Source organism: Ascaphus truei, chromosome 9, assembly GCF_040206685.1.
Source record: "Ascaphus truei isolate aAscTru1 chromosome 9, aAscTru1.hap1, whole genome shotgun sequence".
Taxonomy (NCBI): Eukaryota; Metazoa; Chordata; class Amphibia; order Anura; family Ascaphidae; genus Ascaphus; species Ascaphus truei.
This window is the reverse complement of record NC_134491.1, coordinates 43,549,838-43,566,199: the sequence shown is the minus strand read 5'-3', so window position 1 is coordinate 43,566,199 and position 16,362 is coordinate 43,549,838. Positions and strand designations below refer to the sequence as shown.

The 16,362-nt window shown below is 45.9% G+C and overlaps 1 protein-coding gene across 5 annotated transcripts in view; it reads right to left on the bottom strand.

The window, feature by feature from the left end:
• Positions 1-2,849: 2,849 nt before the first annotated feature.
• The window catches only part of TTC7B (tetratricopeptide repeat domain 7B), a 132,177-nt gene continuing 118,664 nt past the window's right edge, over positions 2,850-16,362 (bottom strand). For all 5 annotated transcript variants that reach the window (XM_075614550.1, XM_075614552.1, XM_075614554.1 and 2 more), the window contains one exon: positions 2,850-4,794. In XM_075614550.1, coding sequence (XP_075470665.1) covers positions 4,573-4,794 — 222 coding nt within the window. In that variant the 3' untranslated portion in view covers positions 2,850-4,572. The remainder of the gene's footprint in view (positions 4,795-16,362) is intronic.

Here is a 16,362-nt window from a genome sequence, read left to right as displayed (position 1 = left end):
CACGTGGGCTCTCTCTCACAGCACATGCAGGCTCTCTCTCCCAGCACATGCAGGCTCTCTCTCCCAGCACATGCAGGCTCTCTCCCAGCACATGCAGGCTCTCTCTCACAGCACACGCAGACTCTCTCTCACAGCACACGCAGGCTCTCTCACAGCAGCACATGCAGGCTCTCTCACAGCAGCACATGCAGGCTCTCTCACACCACATGCAGACTCTCTCACAACAGCACATGCAGACTCTCTCACAACAGCACATGCAGGCTCTCTCACAGCACATGCAGGTTCTCTCTCACAGCACATGCAGGCTCTCTCACAGCACATGTAGGCTCTCTCACACAGCACATGCAGGGTCTCTCACAGCACATGCAGGCTCTCTCTCACAGCACATGCGGGCTCTCTCACAGCACATGTGGGCTCTCTCTCACAGCACATGCGGGCTCTCTCTCACAGCACATGCGGGCTCTGTCTCACAGCACATGTGGGCTCTGTCTCACAGCACATGCAGGCTCTCACAGCACAGGCGGGCTCTCTCTCACAGCACATGCGGGCTCTCTCACAGCAGCACATGCGGGCTCTGTCTCACAGCACATGCAGGCTCTCTCACAGCACATTCAGACTCTCACAGCACATGTGGGCTCTCTCACACAGCACATGCAGACTCTCTCTCACAGCACATGCAGGCTCTCTCTCACAGCACATGCAGGCTCTCTCACAGCACATGCAGGCTCTCTCTCACAGCACATGCAGGCTCTCTCACAGCACATGCAGGCTCTCTCACAGCACATGCAGGCTTTCTCACAGCACATGCAGGCTCTCTCACACAGCTGCTAGTGTTGCTGGCGGGTCCCAAATAGTAACTTGCAACAAAGTAATATTTCTTCCACCACTTGTATAGCTTCTACTAAGGTCATTTGTATCTGGTTTTTTTTTTAGTTTGTAGTTAAAATCACTGTCCCCCCAACTTCTCTTCCCATTTTCGCCTTCACCCACCTCACCCCTTTCCCCCTCAACACCTCCCCCTACCCTCACCTCTTTCTCTCCCCCACCTCACCTCTCTCTCTCCCCCACCTCACCTCTCTCTCTCCCCCACCTCACCTTTCCCCCCACCTCCCCTCTCCCCCACCTCACCTCACCTCCCCTTTCCCCCCCACCTCCCCTCTCTCTCACCTTCTCTCCCCCACCTCCCCTTTCCCCCCCACCTCCCCTCTCTCTCCCCCACCTCCCCTCACCTCACCTCTCTCTCACCTTCTCTCCCCCACCTCCCCTTTCCCCCCCACCTCCTCTCTCTCCCCCACCTCCCCTCTCTCCCCCACCTCCCCTTTCCCCCCCACCTCCCCTCTCTCTCCCCCCTCCCCTTTCCCCCCCACCTCCCCTCTCTCCTCCCCTCCCCCCTCTCTCCCCCCCCACCTCCCCTCTCTCCTCCCCTCCCCCCCCACCTCCCCTCTCTCTCACCCTCTCTCCCCCACCTCCCCTTTCCCCCCCACCTCCCCCCTCTCACCTCATTCCCCCCCCCTCACCTCATTCCCCCCCCCCCCTCACCTCATTCCCCCCCCCCACCTCGTTCCCCCCCTCACCTCGTTCCTATTAAACATATCACGCCAGCGCCGGTGTGGAATTTTGCCGCCCATAGGCACTTACCTCCTTGCCGCCCGGGCCTCCTCTCGGCAGCGTCCTGATGCGTTTTCATGATACCGGCCGTGACGTGATGTTGCGACGCTGCAGGGGGGGGGAGGGGTAAGAGACACTACAGAGGCCCCGCGCTCTCGCCGGCAATCAGTTCATTGTTGTGGGGAAGAGAGCGGGGTCTCTGTAACCGCGGCATGTCACCCCCGATTTTGCCGCCTAGGCCCGGCTATGCCTAAATCACGGGCCTGAGTTCCCATGGTACTCTGCAGCATTAGTTACCCTGTTACTCTGCAGCATTAGTTACCATATTGCTAAAAGGGTCTGAAACTACATATTTAATGAGCCCTACACCAGATATTATTGCTTTGTAAATTGATACCCCTCTTCATGCCTTTTTGGTTTGTTTTCTAGTTGCCCTCGAGCGTCTGCTTTTAATTTAAAGGTGTTTTAAACCTATGTAAAATGTCAATGATTTTCAGCAAAATAAAAGCAAAGTGCTAAACAATTGTATGTAACTTTTCGAATATAACAACCTTTTCTGTGTGAGATTTACCCGGCCGTGTATAAATATATCCCTGTAAGATCCCACACTATATCATTGTGCTCCAATAACTTGTGCGACACACCTTCTCGTTCCATGTAAAGCGGGCAGCCATTGTGATAAAGAATCCTCTGAAGCCCAGACCTATATATATATGAAAATGCAGCTGTTTATTAAACCTTTGAGGTTTCACCGTATGTTCCTAAATATAAAGCAGTGTGCAGGACAGGTAGCTCAGTGACGCTTGATGCCACAACATTGCAAGTCATATTCTGCGTCAAAATTAACTTTTTTTTTTAAATAACAACCGAAGAGAGATACGCCGAATGGAGCAGAGACACTACCGCCCGGATACACCCCTGTATAATGCACTCAATGTCTGTAAGGAGAGGGAGACCTTACTCAATAGCAATGAATGCAGTCAGAAACAATAATCTGGTCCTATATGCAGTGTAAAGTGAGTAACTTAAAATCCATTAATTAGATATATGTTAAAATAAGTTGGAACGAATAAAATGATCCATATTTATATGGGTAGTTCTTTCCCGCTCCTTGTCCTCTCCCTGTAGAGTCATTGGGTGGGGTAATAACTGGGCAATGAACACAAGGATGGTAGGTCGGTATCGATAGCACATTTACAGTACGCTGAGGGCCCGTCCAGAATCAAAGAATGAAAAATGTCTACTTTTAAAAATCCTTTTTTATTGGCATCAGCATATGTAAATTACACATTCATAGAGCACAAGGAATGTCAGAACATAACTTGAGATTGTTTTTACATATTGTCATTGATAAATAAACTCTGAATTCACATAAAAAAAACTTAAATACAACAATTAATATCTCCTTAATTGTGGCTTGTAACAGGCATACATTTGCAAAATATAAATATGTCTATCTTCTCCTGTCTTTTGTTCTATGTAAAGAGGATAAAGGTTTTCACTGCGTAGTTACAGACAGACACAAACATGCCCAGTGTTAGCTCTGAAACACCATTGTGACACAGAAATACGGCATGCCCACATGTTTGGGCGACATTACAGCTTTTGTTGCAATTCAGTTTCCTGTGTGTGTTTGTGTGTGTGTGTGTGTGTGTGTGTGTGTGTGTGTGTGTGTGTGTGTGTGTGTGTGTGTCACAGGCGGATATAACAAGAGCAGGTCTAGTTTCCTAGAAAGTCATAGCACATTATAATCACTGGAGATGAGAAGTAATTAAATATACTACAGGCCCCTCAACAAGCTGTACGGAGCGGTTTGGCCTGTCCCCCCCTTGTAATGTGCTGTGAAATCGTCCTGTCCTTGTCACCCAAACGGGAAGAACAATTCTAAGTGAATGGGGCTTCGACGTTCCACGACAAGGCCGATACGTGGTATATTACGTGGGGGTCTTGGTGAGAATGGCAAGATTAGAGACTTTGTCACACCGTGGTGATTTAAAAGGTCTAATTACTAATATTTCCCGGCTGCAAAAAAAGATGTTGCATAACTGGAGAAAAAATTGCATCAGATTTATCAAAGCAAAAACTATGCTGATTGAGAGCGGTGCATTTCTATTCATTGATGAATGTGCGGTGATTTTGCGGCGGTTTTACAGCCGGGAGAGCTGCTTCGGAGTTCTGCGCAGCTGATCAGGGCTGGTATGAATAGATGTACAATTGTCACCCATTCCAAGGTAAGCTGGAGCTATCCTGCGGCATTGCAATGGTTTTTTTCCCTTGGGTGAGTTTGGCTGCTATATAATCCTGTCTTTAATGGCAAAGAAAGTGGTGGTAAGCAAAGCCCTGCAGGGCCTTACTGCTCACAATATGTAAGAAGGTGAGAAAGTGAGAAACTGCCACTCAATATGTGAAATAACACCTTCCTTTTCTGGTCCTTAAATACAGATTACCGCGCTGCACCCCACCTTAACTTCCCGATCACTCACAGTGGGGTGAAAGCTTCCCGTATCCTCACCTGAGGTTTTGGTACAACCACTCCCATGTCCTTTAAAACCATTAATGCCACATATACCCCTCTACTAATACCCAGCCCCATCATGTGCTAAGCCACGGGTGCTTAACTCCTGTCCTCAAGCTCCCCAACAAGTCAGAGTTTCAGGATATCCCTGCTTCAGCATAGGTGGCTCAATCAGTGGCTGTCTTTGACTGAGCCTATGATTGAGCCACCTGTGCTGAAGCAGGATATCCTGAAAACCTGACCAGTTGTTGGCCATTAAGGACTGGAGTTGCCCACCCCTGAGGTAACAGGATTCTTCCCAGAGTGCTTTTTAGTTATGATTGTAAGGTGAATGCAAATTTACATTGGGCTGACCATTGTCTTGCAGAATTGCTGGCACTAGCCCTACTGCCCCCCAGCTGGACATGCACTGTCTCTCTGTGCGGTGCTCAAGGTCCGCACCTCCCCCTTCACAGGACCCTGGGAATGATGGTGAAAGGTACGATGGGGCTGCTGGCCTCCAGCTCCAGTGCGGTCAGAAAGCACTCTGTAGCTGCGTCATCGTTACCCTGAGCTTGTAGCACCTCCCCAAGGCTGTTCCAGACCTCATGGGCTGTCGAGTTCACCTGTACCGCGTCTCGAAGGATCTTTTCTGCCAAGCTGTACCGGCCAAGGTGGTGAAGTATCAGACTCTGAGGGGACGGGGGGACAAGAGAACAAGATTAAACCTTTGGAATCCTGATGAAGGCCCAATGAAGAGTGGAACCGTTGGTTCCACTTATGGCTCTATAATAAAGATCCCCTGACTTGCCTGGTCAGTGCTGGGAATTGCAAACTCATGCATTTGGGCCATAAAAACCTAAGGACAGATTATTACACGATCAATAGTACAATACCGACATCAACCCGTTTTATCCTGTCTGAATATCTTCAGGTGTGACTTTAAGATATTGATAGCTTGTGTAGAAATATTATATAATATATAATATTCAGGTTTGCTCACTAACATGGATCCCAGCGTGAAACAAACCTGGTAGTAACAACATGGTAAATCAGGGGTTCTCAACATCCCCCAACAGGTCAGTTTTTAAGGATATCCCAGCTTCAGCACAGGTGGCTCAGTCAAAGACTGAGCTGGGATATCCTTAAAACCCGACCTGTTGGGGGATCTTGAAGATTGGAGTAGCGAACCCCTGTGGCAAAGAGTAAGCAGGATGGTTTAGCAAGTATACGGGAAGAGGTTGTGATACCGTTATACAGAGCAATGTACTCACTTCCAGAACACAACTAAACGGGAGCCATAAATAAACCAAACATGTACTCAAAGAAAAGACAGATAATGTCGTTCATTTTTAGGAAAAAAGAAACCCCAGAGCAAGAGGACACAACTAACTGGTATTCTGAATGGCAGAGGATCACAAGAATTGTAACCATGGAAAATAGGAGCACCCTCACCCCCCCCAAATAAACTCTTACACACTCCTGCAGCGCCCCTCAATCGGCGATCAGAATGATTGTGGAAGCCTATCTGTGCTAGCTCAATACTTCTAGTAACGTGTGTCTTCGAGCTTGGAAAGGTGCACAGAGCAGCAGCGAATGCTGTGGCAGGAGGGGCGACATTATTGTATCTTTGTGGCAGAAAAGTGTTTTTCTGCCAAAGTATAATGAGAGAAAATGCACATTACAGTATTCAGGGCTGACAAAAGTCTGGGAATGCCACGCAGAAGAGACGGGAATATCGGTCTCATTTTGTTTCAATCCTATATTTTTGGTGGGAAGGTCACGGTTTTTGGAGTAAGTCAAATTGGCTGGTAACCTTGGGGAAAAGCCATTTTTTCACCCTGTGCCTCACAACCTAGCACAGGAGCGGTGAACTCCAGTCCTCAAGGGCTACCAACAGGACAGGTATTAGGGATATCCCTGCTTCAGCACAGGTGGCTCAATCAGTGATTCAGTCGAAGACCAAGCTGTGCTGAAGCTGCAGGCATGGCCCACTCCAGTCCTCAAGGGCCACTAACAGGCCAGCAATTAGAGATATCACTGCTTCAGCACAAGTGGCTTAATCAGTGTCTCAGTCTTCAACTGCATCACATGTGCTGAAGTTGGAATATCCTTTAAACCTGGCCTGTTGGTAGGACTGGAGTTGGCCACTTCTGCACTGGATAATCTAAAGATAGTAAGATTTTCAGGTCAGGGAACATTACATCTGTTACTATTTATTATACTGGTTAACACTTACAGTGCTGGATATACTCAAAGCAGTTTCTGTGTTAAAAGAAGAGGGCTTTTTTCCCCTTCTAAATAAGGTCACTCTTCTACCCAATTAACTTTGTTGGTGAACGGGCACAAGACCAGCGGTACCTTTAAAATTGAAGAGTTAGCTACAAAATAACGGCAAAGAAAAATAAATAAAGCACATGGGGTGTGTTGAATGCATTCACTTCTGTATCGGTGAGAAGTATTTTAAGGTGGGGCAGAGAAGGAATGTCTTGTAGACTACAGGAAACAAACCCACATGCCATCCTCCTCCCGTCCTGAAAACGCACACTTCTGGCTAATAGCTGCGTTTCAGCACTTTCATGCAAACACACCACTTGTGCATGGCCAGAGTTAAATGCCTGCCTATTAGCAATAATCAATCAATTGCTAATCTGGGTACCGACTCACCTAGGCCATTAGGGGGTTAATTAAAAAGCAAATGTAATCAAAGGCTTGTGGGTAAAAGAAGCTGGGTTTAAAGCTTTATTACTGCACTATGGCACAGATTACAGTCTAGATCAGGGTTGTTCAACAGGGGTTGCTAGGAGTCCTTGGGTTCCCCCGGCGTCCCTAAAGGGTTCCCTGCAATTATCTGGAAATTCGCAAATTGTACCAAATACAGAAGACTTTACAATGCATCTGATCTCAGACGCGCTATTAGAGAGGGTTGGGGTTCCTTACAATGCATCTGATCTCAGACGCACTATTGGGGAGGGTTGGGGTTCCTTACAATGCATCTGATCTCAGACGTGCTATTAGAGAGAGTTGGGGTTCCTTACAATGTATCTGATCTCAGACACGCTATAAGAGAGGGTTGGGGTTCCTTACAATGCATCTGATCTCAGACGCGCTATTAGAGAGGGTTGGGGTTCCTTACAATGCATCTGATCTCAGACACGCTATTAGAGAGGGTTGGGGTTCCTTACAATGCATCTAATCTCAGATGCGCTATTAGTGAGGGTTGGGGTTCCTTACATGCATCTGATCGCAGACGCGCTATTAGAGAGGGTTGGGGTTCCTTACAATGCATCTGATCTCAGACACGCTATTAGAGAGGGTTGGGGTTCCTTACAATGCATCTGATCTCAGACGCGCTATTAGTGAGGGTCGGGGTTCCTTACATGCATCTGATCTCAGACGCGCTATTAGAAGGGGTCAGGGTTCCTCAGAATTTCACAACAGAATTATAGGGTTGCTTAACCAAAAAAATGGAAAAACACTGTACTTGAGAGAGATATGCTCAGCGCACACAGAATGTGCAGAGATTAAGGTGTGGCGTAGTGGTTAGGGTGTTGGCCTTGGATACATAAACGTGTGGGTTTGAATCTATTCTCAACCACTTACACTGTGATCTCAAGCAGTGACCTGTGTCTTACTTTTCACTGACCTCCCATTGCTCCCAAGCAAACATGTGAAGCCGATTGAGAGAGGTTATCATGCGTTTATGGTGAGCTTCTCATCCAGCTTTCTTTAAGGAGGAAACTCTCTGCCAGCAATCTAGTAAATACATTACTATAATCTGATTAAAAGTGGCTCTAATTTGATCTGCCTCCATCAGTTTACATCCTTAATGCACTTTACAGGGATTTGAACCCGTGAGCTTCTGGTCGCTAAAGTTATATAGTAACAAGAGTCATAGGATTGTAAATCATACCATCACACCTATTGTGCTGCCGCATATGGTGGGCTTATAAAAGACAGAATGGGAAGAATAATACTGAAGCAGATGGGGAACTGGCCCAATAATCATTAAGTTAAAGTAGTAGGACTTCTTATATGTAGTAAGTGGCATTGCCAAATTAAACGTCTTAGTGCCACATGGCAGGACTAATACGTTGCTGGCACTCATGGAATTAAGTGAGGAGTGAGGCTGCCCAAGAAACCACTTCGTCTTCACAATGTTAATTATTCGGTACCTTATACAATTTCAATGCTCCCTATGAAGTAAAGATGACCTTTAAGACCCACCTTAAATATACCTGCTTAAAAAAAGCACACGCCCAAACCTTTGGCCCCTTGCAGATGCACTTACCAGAATGCCCTCCTACTGTCTATGTACGTTCCTCCTACCTACCAATTAGATTGTAAGCTCTTCTGAGCAGGGACTCCTTTTCGTAAATGTTACTTTTATGTCTGAAGCACTTCTTCCCATTATGTGTTATTTGTTATTTATATGATTGTCACGTGTATTACTACTGTAAAGCGCTAAGTACATTAATGGCGCTATATAAATAAAGATATACACTTACTGGACCCACACTATGTACGTGGCAGCATCTAGCATCACTGTAAAGACCATCACCAGGAACATTACAATGGGAGTACACGTCTTCTATTGAAGGTCAGTGGAAATAAACTATGGTGCAAAACAAACAGTCGGAACTATGCTTCCCTGAATGATGTATGTTTAATCACTAATGTATTGCAGTGATATACCTTGAGAAGTGCGGAAAAAAGAAATCTAACCTACTTATTCTTTTTACTGATAAAATAGCGCGTGCGCATACATTATACCCATGTACATTATATCCATGCGTAGCAATATGCGCGCTAAGGGTTAACATCGGCTTTTGCTTGTACTATGTGGAACATCAGCCCACCCACTGGAATGTTAATGAGCCAAGAGGAGGAAGGACCTTGAATCCACAGCTACATGCAATCTGAGCCCCTTCAGTGTACATCTGCGTCACCCCAAAGGTGGACAGGGTTTGGCGCAATCGAAGGGCAGCTAAAGGGTGTGAGCCGTTTGCTGATGTTAAAGCTTCTCTATTTCAATCTGAAACTCACAAGCCCTTTATCCCCTGTACTCAGTTTTCCAACTATATCTGTCCATGAAATGTCTGTGAATTGACTGTATAAACTCTGTTCTTTTAATACAGCCATGTATTGTTATAACTCTGTGCTCAGGACATACGTGAAAACGAGAGGTAACTCTCAAAGTATTACTTCCTGGTAACACATTTTATAAATAAATATTTTTTAAGATTACTGTTGAATAATTGCTTCAAAATTAAAATACAAAGCAAAAAATAAAATGATGCAATACACAATTTATATATACGGGTAAGTGTTGGATGCACTGCACACGAGCCAGCGGAGGAGTTATGTACCAGCGGAGGAGTTATGTACCAGCGGAGGAGTTATGTACCAGCGGAGGAGTTATGTACCAGATACATCAGCATATAATGGGCTCAGAGTTGTAATACTGTTCCTTCAATGGTTTGCAGGCTGTACCTGCCCTGTCCTACTGCTGCTGGCGTTGTGCGGTTACTAACCAGTGAACCAGGTAAACTGGAATAGCCAGACCTTTGTCAGCTGCGAGCTATTTGCAGTAATACATGGCATGGGAATCACTAGGTCTCCTGGTTGTTGAACAAAGCTTCACAGTCATATAGAGACGAAAACTCCCCCAGCTTAGCAACAAATGTCTTTACTTTCAAACAAAGCCGAGGCTGGTGCTGCATTTCTGGAATAACTCGAATGATTAGCCATAAACCAGCGACATAGCAGAGGAGTGGAGGAATGCAGTCACTAGATTGTAAGCTCCCGGAGCTAGAATTCTGCTATCTGCTTTTCTATTTCTTGCACTTATTGTACAATAATTCTCTTACACTATTGTTTTTGCAAAGCACTGCTCAGTGCTGGTACGGTACATACATGCGACACTGGATGTCTCTCCTAGGACCAGAGAACCGATGGCAGTGGCATATATTATGAGTTGAATATAGGTGACACACAATGAATAAAAATCAGATTAGGAAAATAACAGCCTTATGGGCAGACTAAAGGCCAAGTGACATTTCTTTACAAAGCTGGGTTAATAGAGAAAACTCCCAATGTGTAAATGACCCCCCCCCCCCCCCCCGGGCACAGGAACAGAAGAAAAAGGCTCAGTCTGCAACACTTAATAAAACGTTTGAATTGATGCACTTAATAAAAGAATCGCGGGGCCATTAAACTAGCTGCGACTTCCTGCGCAATCCAAGCAATATCCTGCGTGTGTGGCTTTAAATAAATCAGTTCTGTAGTATTAGATAATACTTACTACTTTTATTTAATTCAATTCCTGAAAGCTGCAGGCCGAGCAATATCCTACATGTTTGTTTTAATAAATCAGTTCTGTACTATGAGAAAATACTTGTAGCATTTTTTTAAAAACAACTTTGAATGTCCTTTTTAATGTATTATAATGTAACAAGCATTTTTGTTTCTATAGCAACCATTTACAAAGCCACACACCCTTCCTCTTCTGAAAGTTTCTGGCACGTCCCTTTTTGAGCCCTGTCCTCTCTCTAGCAGTGCACCAATTGTATCTAGTGACTGCACAGATCAATCGGCAACTTTGCTAATGATTTATCATTGTGTGGATTGTATTAATGCGCAAATCAAAGGGGAAAAATAATAATAAAAATGAAAAAAAAACGGCAGCTTGGAACGCTGCTTTAATATACTGAGCACCCTGTGATTTGTATAGCAGGTTTAGCCCACCTCCCAAGCAGTGCAAAATCTTTGTAACACTTTCCTGTTTAGTTATAATTTGTTGCCAATATTCCTAGTAGATTGAGCTGCAAACTGTAACAATAGATAATGTTACCTTAGCAGTATAAGGATACATTGTAACTGCTGAGTTACACTGACTGAAGGATTGATTTGAAAAGGAAAGGAAGGCAGCCATTTAGTGAACCCTGGGAAGCAGGATCTTGCTGACCCCGAGAGAATGAAACGATCAGCAGCTTAAGTTATTCTTTTTCAATAAAGGTAATCAAAGGCTGCATATAGTAAAACAATATATATATATATATATATATATATATATATATATATATATATATATATATATATATATATATATATATATATATATATATATATATATATATATTAAGCTGCTCGGATCGTCTCCTTAAGCGCATTCTTCCCAAATAATCAAACACATGAACCAACAGGGGGGGGGGGGGATTTCCCTCTGAATAAAACGTTCAAATAAAAAAATATATAGAAAATCCAGATTTGTAACACCAGGAGGCCCCAAGTCCAGTCCTTCAGAAACCAACAGGTCAGGCTTTAAGGATAAACCTGCTTCAGCACAGGTGATGCAGTCGGAGACTGAGACACACTGATTCAACCGCCTGTGCTGAAGCACAGACTTCCTTAAAACCTGGCCTGTTGGCAGCCCTTGAGGACTGGCGTTGGCTGTCCCGGTGCGACACACATATATTTGATTAATATACCAAGCGTGTCAGGACAGACACAGCTGCACTAAATACTTAAAGGCGAGCGCCAACCTCCAGCTCTGAAGAGCACGTGACAGGCGCCACCAGCGAGACTCCGAAACAAAGAGAACCTGTGGTCTTTAAGGGTGTTAGTCATTTAGTTTTAACCTATTCATATCACTGGTATTGGCGCTAGGTGAGATACCACATTTAACCTCTTGGCTGCCAGAAGTGGCGTCTCTGGCAGTGCTGAAAAGGTTCATGCCGGTGCCCCTGCTCGGCACAGTTAGAGAAGCACACCGGGTATGTGACATGTCTTTCTCATCCGGCAATTAGCAATACAGCTTATCGAATAAGGTTTTTCATTCAGACTATATTTTTTGTTAAAATGAATTACAGAGTAACAAAGTAACAGAGTAACAAAGTAACAGTGACGCAGCTAGAAATGATTTGATGGCAGATGTAGCCCCTGGAGAGCAGGCAGGGACGTGGCATTGCGTGGCTTTGCATGGAATACGTGAGGGAGCTTTCATCTGTGAGCTCCAGCTAGGAAGTAATAAAGGCTTAGTACCTTAGTACCTTAGTACCTTCACCGAGCACAGACATGCTGCAGCAGGGTGGGCAACTCCAGTTCTCATTGGCCACCAACAGGTCAGGGTTTCAGAATATCCCTGCTTCAGCACAGGTTGCTCAATCAGTGGCTCACTCGAAGACTGCACTACCTGTGCTGAAGCAGAGACTGATTGAGCCACCTGTGCTGATGTAGGGATATCCTGAAAACCTGACCTGTTGGTGGCCCTTGAGGGCAAGAATTGGCCACCCCTGGGCTAGACGAAGCAAAGTATCATTCATTATCCCACGGCACAGCGTGCAGCATCATTATCCCGCGGCACAGCGCGCAGCATCATCCCGCGGCACAGCGCGCAGCATCATTATCCCGCGGCACAGCATCATCCCGCGGGACAGCGCGCAGCATCATTATCCCGCGGCACAGCGCGCAGCATCATTATCCCGCGGCACAGCGCGCAGCATCATCCCGCAGCACAGCGCGCAGCATCATTATCCCGCGGCACAGCGCGCAGCATCATTATCCTGGGAAGAAGCGCTTCTGGGTGCTAAAGCTTCAATTACAAATGCAAAAAAAGAGGAAATACTGGGCACCAATTTATTTTGTGTGTTTGCTCTGGGACCTCTACTCAATATATTCAAGAGAACAAAAACTAGAAAGAGAGATAAAGCCTGTATGTTAGGCTTAATCCGGGGACACACAGCCTAGGCGTCAGTCCCAACTCCTGCTGTTAATAAACATAGAAACATAAAGCACGGCAGATCAGAACCCGCACGGCGCACCGTGTCCGCCATTTTGCGATCTGCTGTAAAACTTCAGCCCTTATTTGCCCCTTGGCCAACCAGCGCATGTATTGCGTGTATACCGCCTCTGCATAAGAGGTTTTTCTATGTTAACGCATGGCGTAGCCCCCTGGCAGCGATAGGGTTAAGCATCCTGTTCCTTTACTCCGTGTTTCTCTTCACTGCTCTGAGACCGAAAGGTCTGATCTTGGATCTCTGTATTTGTTTCCAGCCCTGCAGCTTTCTGGCATTCCTCTGTGCTCTTGGGTATCCTGAAACACAAGCCTTTCCCGGGGAGATTTTCCTATGCCATCTCTCGTCTCCTTTGTCCCTTTAGGGATGCATGAGTAAAGAAAAACCCTGGCTGAATTATTTATCCGCGCCTGGACGGGAACCATCTTGTCCTTGTGATTAAAAGGTGACGAGAGGATGGATTTTTCTGCTGCTGGATTCAGTGACTTTGCCTTAAAACCTTGTTTTTTATACGGGAGAGGTAAGGACAGAAGCATTTGTAAACAGGGCCCTTCCCATTGCAATGCTGTGACGATGGCAGAAATGCAGAGCAGTGTCACCTCGTCCTCTGTCACTTACAGATAAGGACCAACCACGTTTAGTCTGCCACGGACAATGAAACAACTGGCATAAACAATTTAATCTACACGACCATAACAAGCACCTAATGTGTACATACCAAGTCTCATACACAGACATGAACACATCTATCGCACTAAGGGGGCTTCTGCGTTTATATTTAGAGCAACAGTCCCTGGTTCCCCATCCCTAGGATGCATCCTGGAGAGCCTCAGGAGCTATTTTGGGACATTGTAACAATGTTGACCCTAATTATTGGACCTTTAACCAAAAGCCATTTTTATGCCAAAACAGTTAGATATTTCCTGATGCAGACAGGACTGGGTGGGATTAAGTGATCCAGTTTTGGGGCACCGCATCCGCTTTAGGTAAGGATATATTGGCCTTAAGTAGTACTGTATAAAGAAACAAGTGACCTGCTGTTCTGGAATTGCAAGAATCTAATACCACATGATGGAACAAGTGTCCGCAGTGCCTGCACAGAGGGATCTGTGATTTGTAGTAATGGGGGGGGGGGGGGGAGGGGTTACATACTCAGCAGGTTAAAACAAGTGGGTTAAGTGCTACACAGTACGGCTGTCTGTCTGTAATCAGCTCTCATCACTACACGGCCACATAAGCAAGAGGCTTGGGGACATTCCACTCTGAGCGTGCAGTTAAGAGGCGTAATCATGTGGGCTGCCAGCCCCACGGTGCTGAACATGTGCTGAACATGTGCGACAAAGTGCGGTGATAAAAGAAGGACCTTTCAATAACAAAATCCTGCTGGGAAAGCAGGATGTGAAGCCGGGAGCACACGGCAAACGGCCTGGGGAGCGTACGGATGTGAGAACGTTACAAGAAAAGCCAAGAAAAGGAAAACAGAGTCGGAAAATCTGAAAAATATCATTAATAAACATTAAAAAGGCTGATGTTAAAAAGATAAATAAAAAGCACTGCCACATAATTGGGACAGTGTATATGTCCGCATGCATCACCGTAATGTGCCTTTTAGTGTGTGCTGTGGGGTTGATGTTAAACACTGTGGCAAACATACTATGTAAGAAGGTGCAAAGTTCTGACAACTTGGCAAGACAGGAGCTGGTTAAAGGTGCAATGCCACAGAACCGGCCAGTTCAATGTCTTAGGGGGCTCGGAATGGGGAAGAAGAAACACTCCCCTAATCCCTCCCCGTCCTCCTCAGAGACCCTATGAGGAGGTGGGGAGGGGGTTCTCTGGCTGAATAAGCGCTCGCTGATCACACAGTGACATCCCACACAAGGGAGCAGCCAGGGGAAAGCAAAGGGAAAGCAAACCCCCCGCCCAAGCCTCACTTACAAAATACATGTTAAATTCTTCTAGGTATCAGATAAAATGCATCACACACGTGACTGGAATGAGTTCCCTTCGGTCCGAAGAGGGATTCCTCCTATCTCATCGCAAGATATAGGGACGAGGGACAAGGGGCTGCGGCCGGCCAGCTCCACAGACTTATTCCATGGAGATTTATGTCAGAGAACAGAAAAGGACTTGTTTTACATCCACAATTGATCTGGCAGCTGATGGTGGTACTTACACATCCACCTACTCCATGGGGTATCTTACACATCCACCTACTCCATGGGGTATCTTACACATCCACCTACTCCATGGGGTATCTTAAACATACACTTACTGCACATGGGGTATCTTACACATCCACTTACTGCACATAGGGTATCTTAAACATACACTTACTGCACATGGGGTATCTTACACATCCACTTACTGCACGGGGTGTCTTACACATCCACTTACTGCACATGGGGCATCTTACACATCCACTTACTGCACATGGGGTATCTACACATCCACTTACTGCACAGGGTATCTACACATCCACTTACTGCACGGGGTGTCTTACACATCCACTTACTGCACATGGGGTATCTACACATCCACTTACTGCACATGGGGTATCTACACATCCACTTACTGCACAGGGTATCTACACATCCACTTACTGCACAGGGTATCTACACATCCACTTACTGCACAGGGTATCTACACATCCACTTACTGCACGGGGTATCTTACACATCCACTTACTACATGGGGTATCTTACACATCCAATTACTGCACAGGGTATCTTACACATCCACTTACTGCACAGGGTATCTACACATCCACTTACTGCACAGGGTATCTACACATCCACTTACTGCACAGGGTATCTACACATCCACTTACTGCACAGGGTATCTACACATCCACTTACTGCACAGGGTATCTACACATCCACTTACTGCACAGGGTATCTACACATCCACTTACTGCACATGGGGCATCTTACACATCCACTTACTGCACATGGGGTATCTACACATCCACTTACTGCACAGGGTATCTACACATCCACTTACTGCACGGGGTGTCTTACACATCCACTTACTGCACATGGGGCATCTTACACATCCACTTACTGCACATGGGGTATCTACACATCCACTTACTGCACAGGGTATCTACACATCCACTTACTGCACAGGGTATCTACACATCCACTTACTGCACAGGGTATCTACACATCCACTTACTGCACGGGGTATCTTACACATCCACTTACTACATGGGGTATCTTACACATCCAATTACTGCACAGGGTATCTTACACATCCACTTACTGCACAGGGTATCTACACATCCACTTACTGCACAGGGTATCTACACATCCACTTACTGCACAGGGTATCTACACATCCACTTACTGCACAGGGTATCTACACATCCACTTACTGCACAGGGTATCTACACATCCACTTACTGCACAGGGTATCTACACATCCACTTACTGCACGGGGTATCTTACACATCCACTTACTACATGG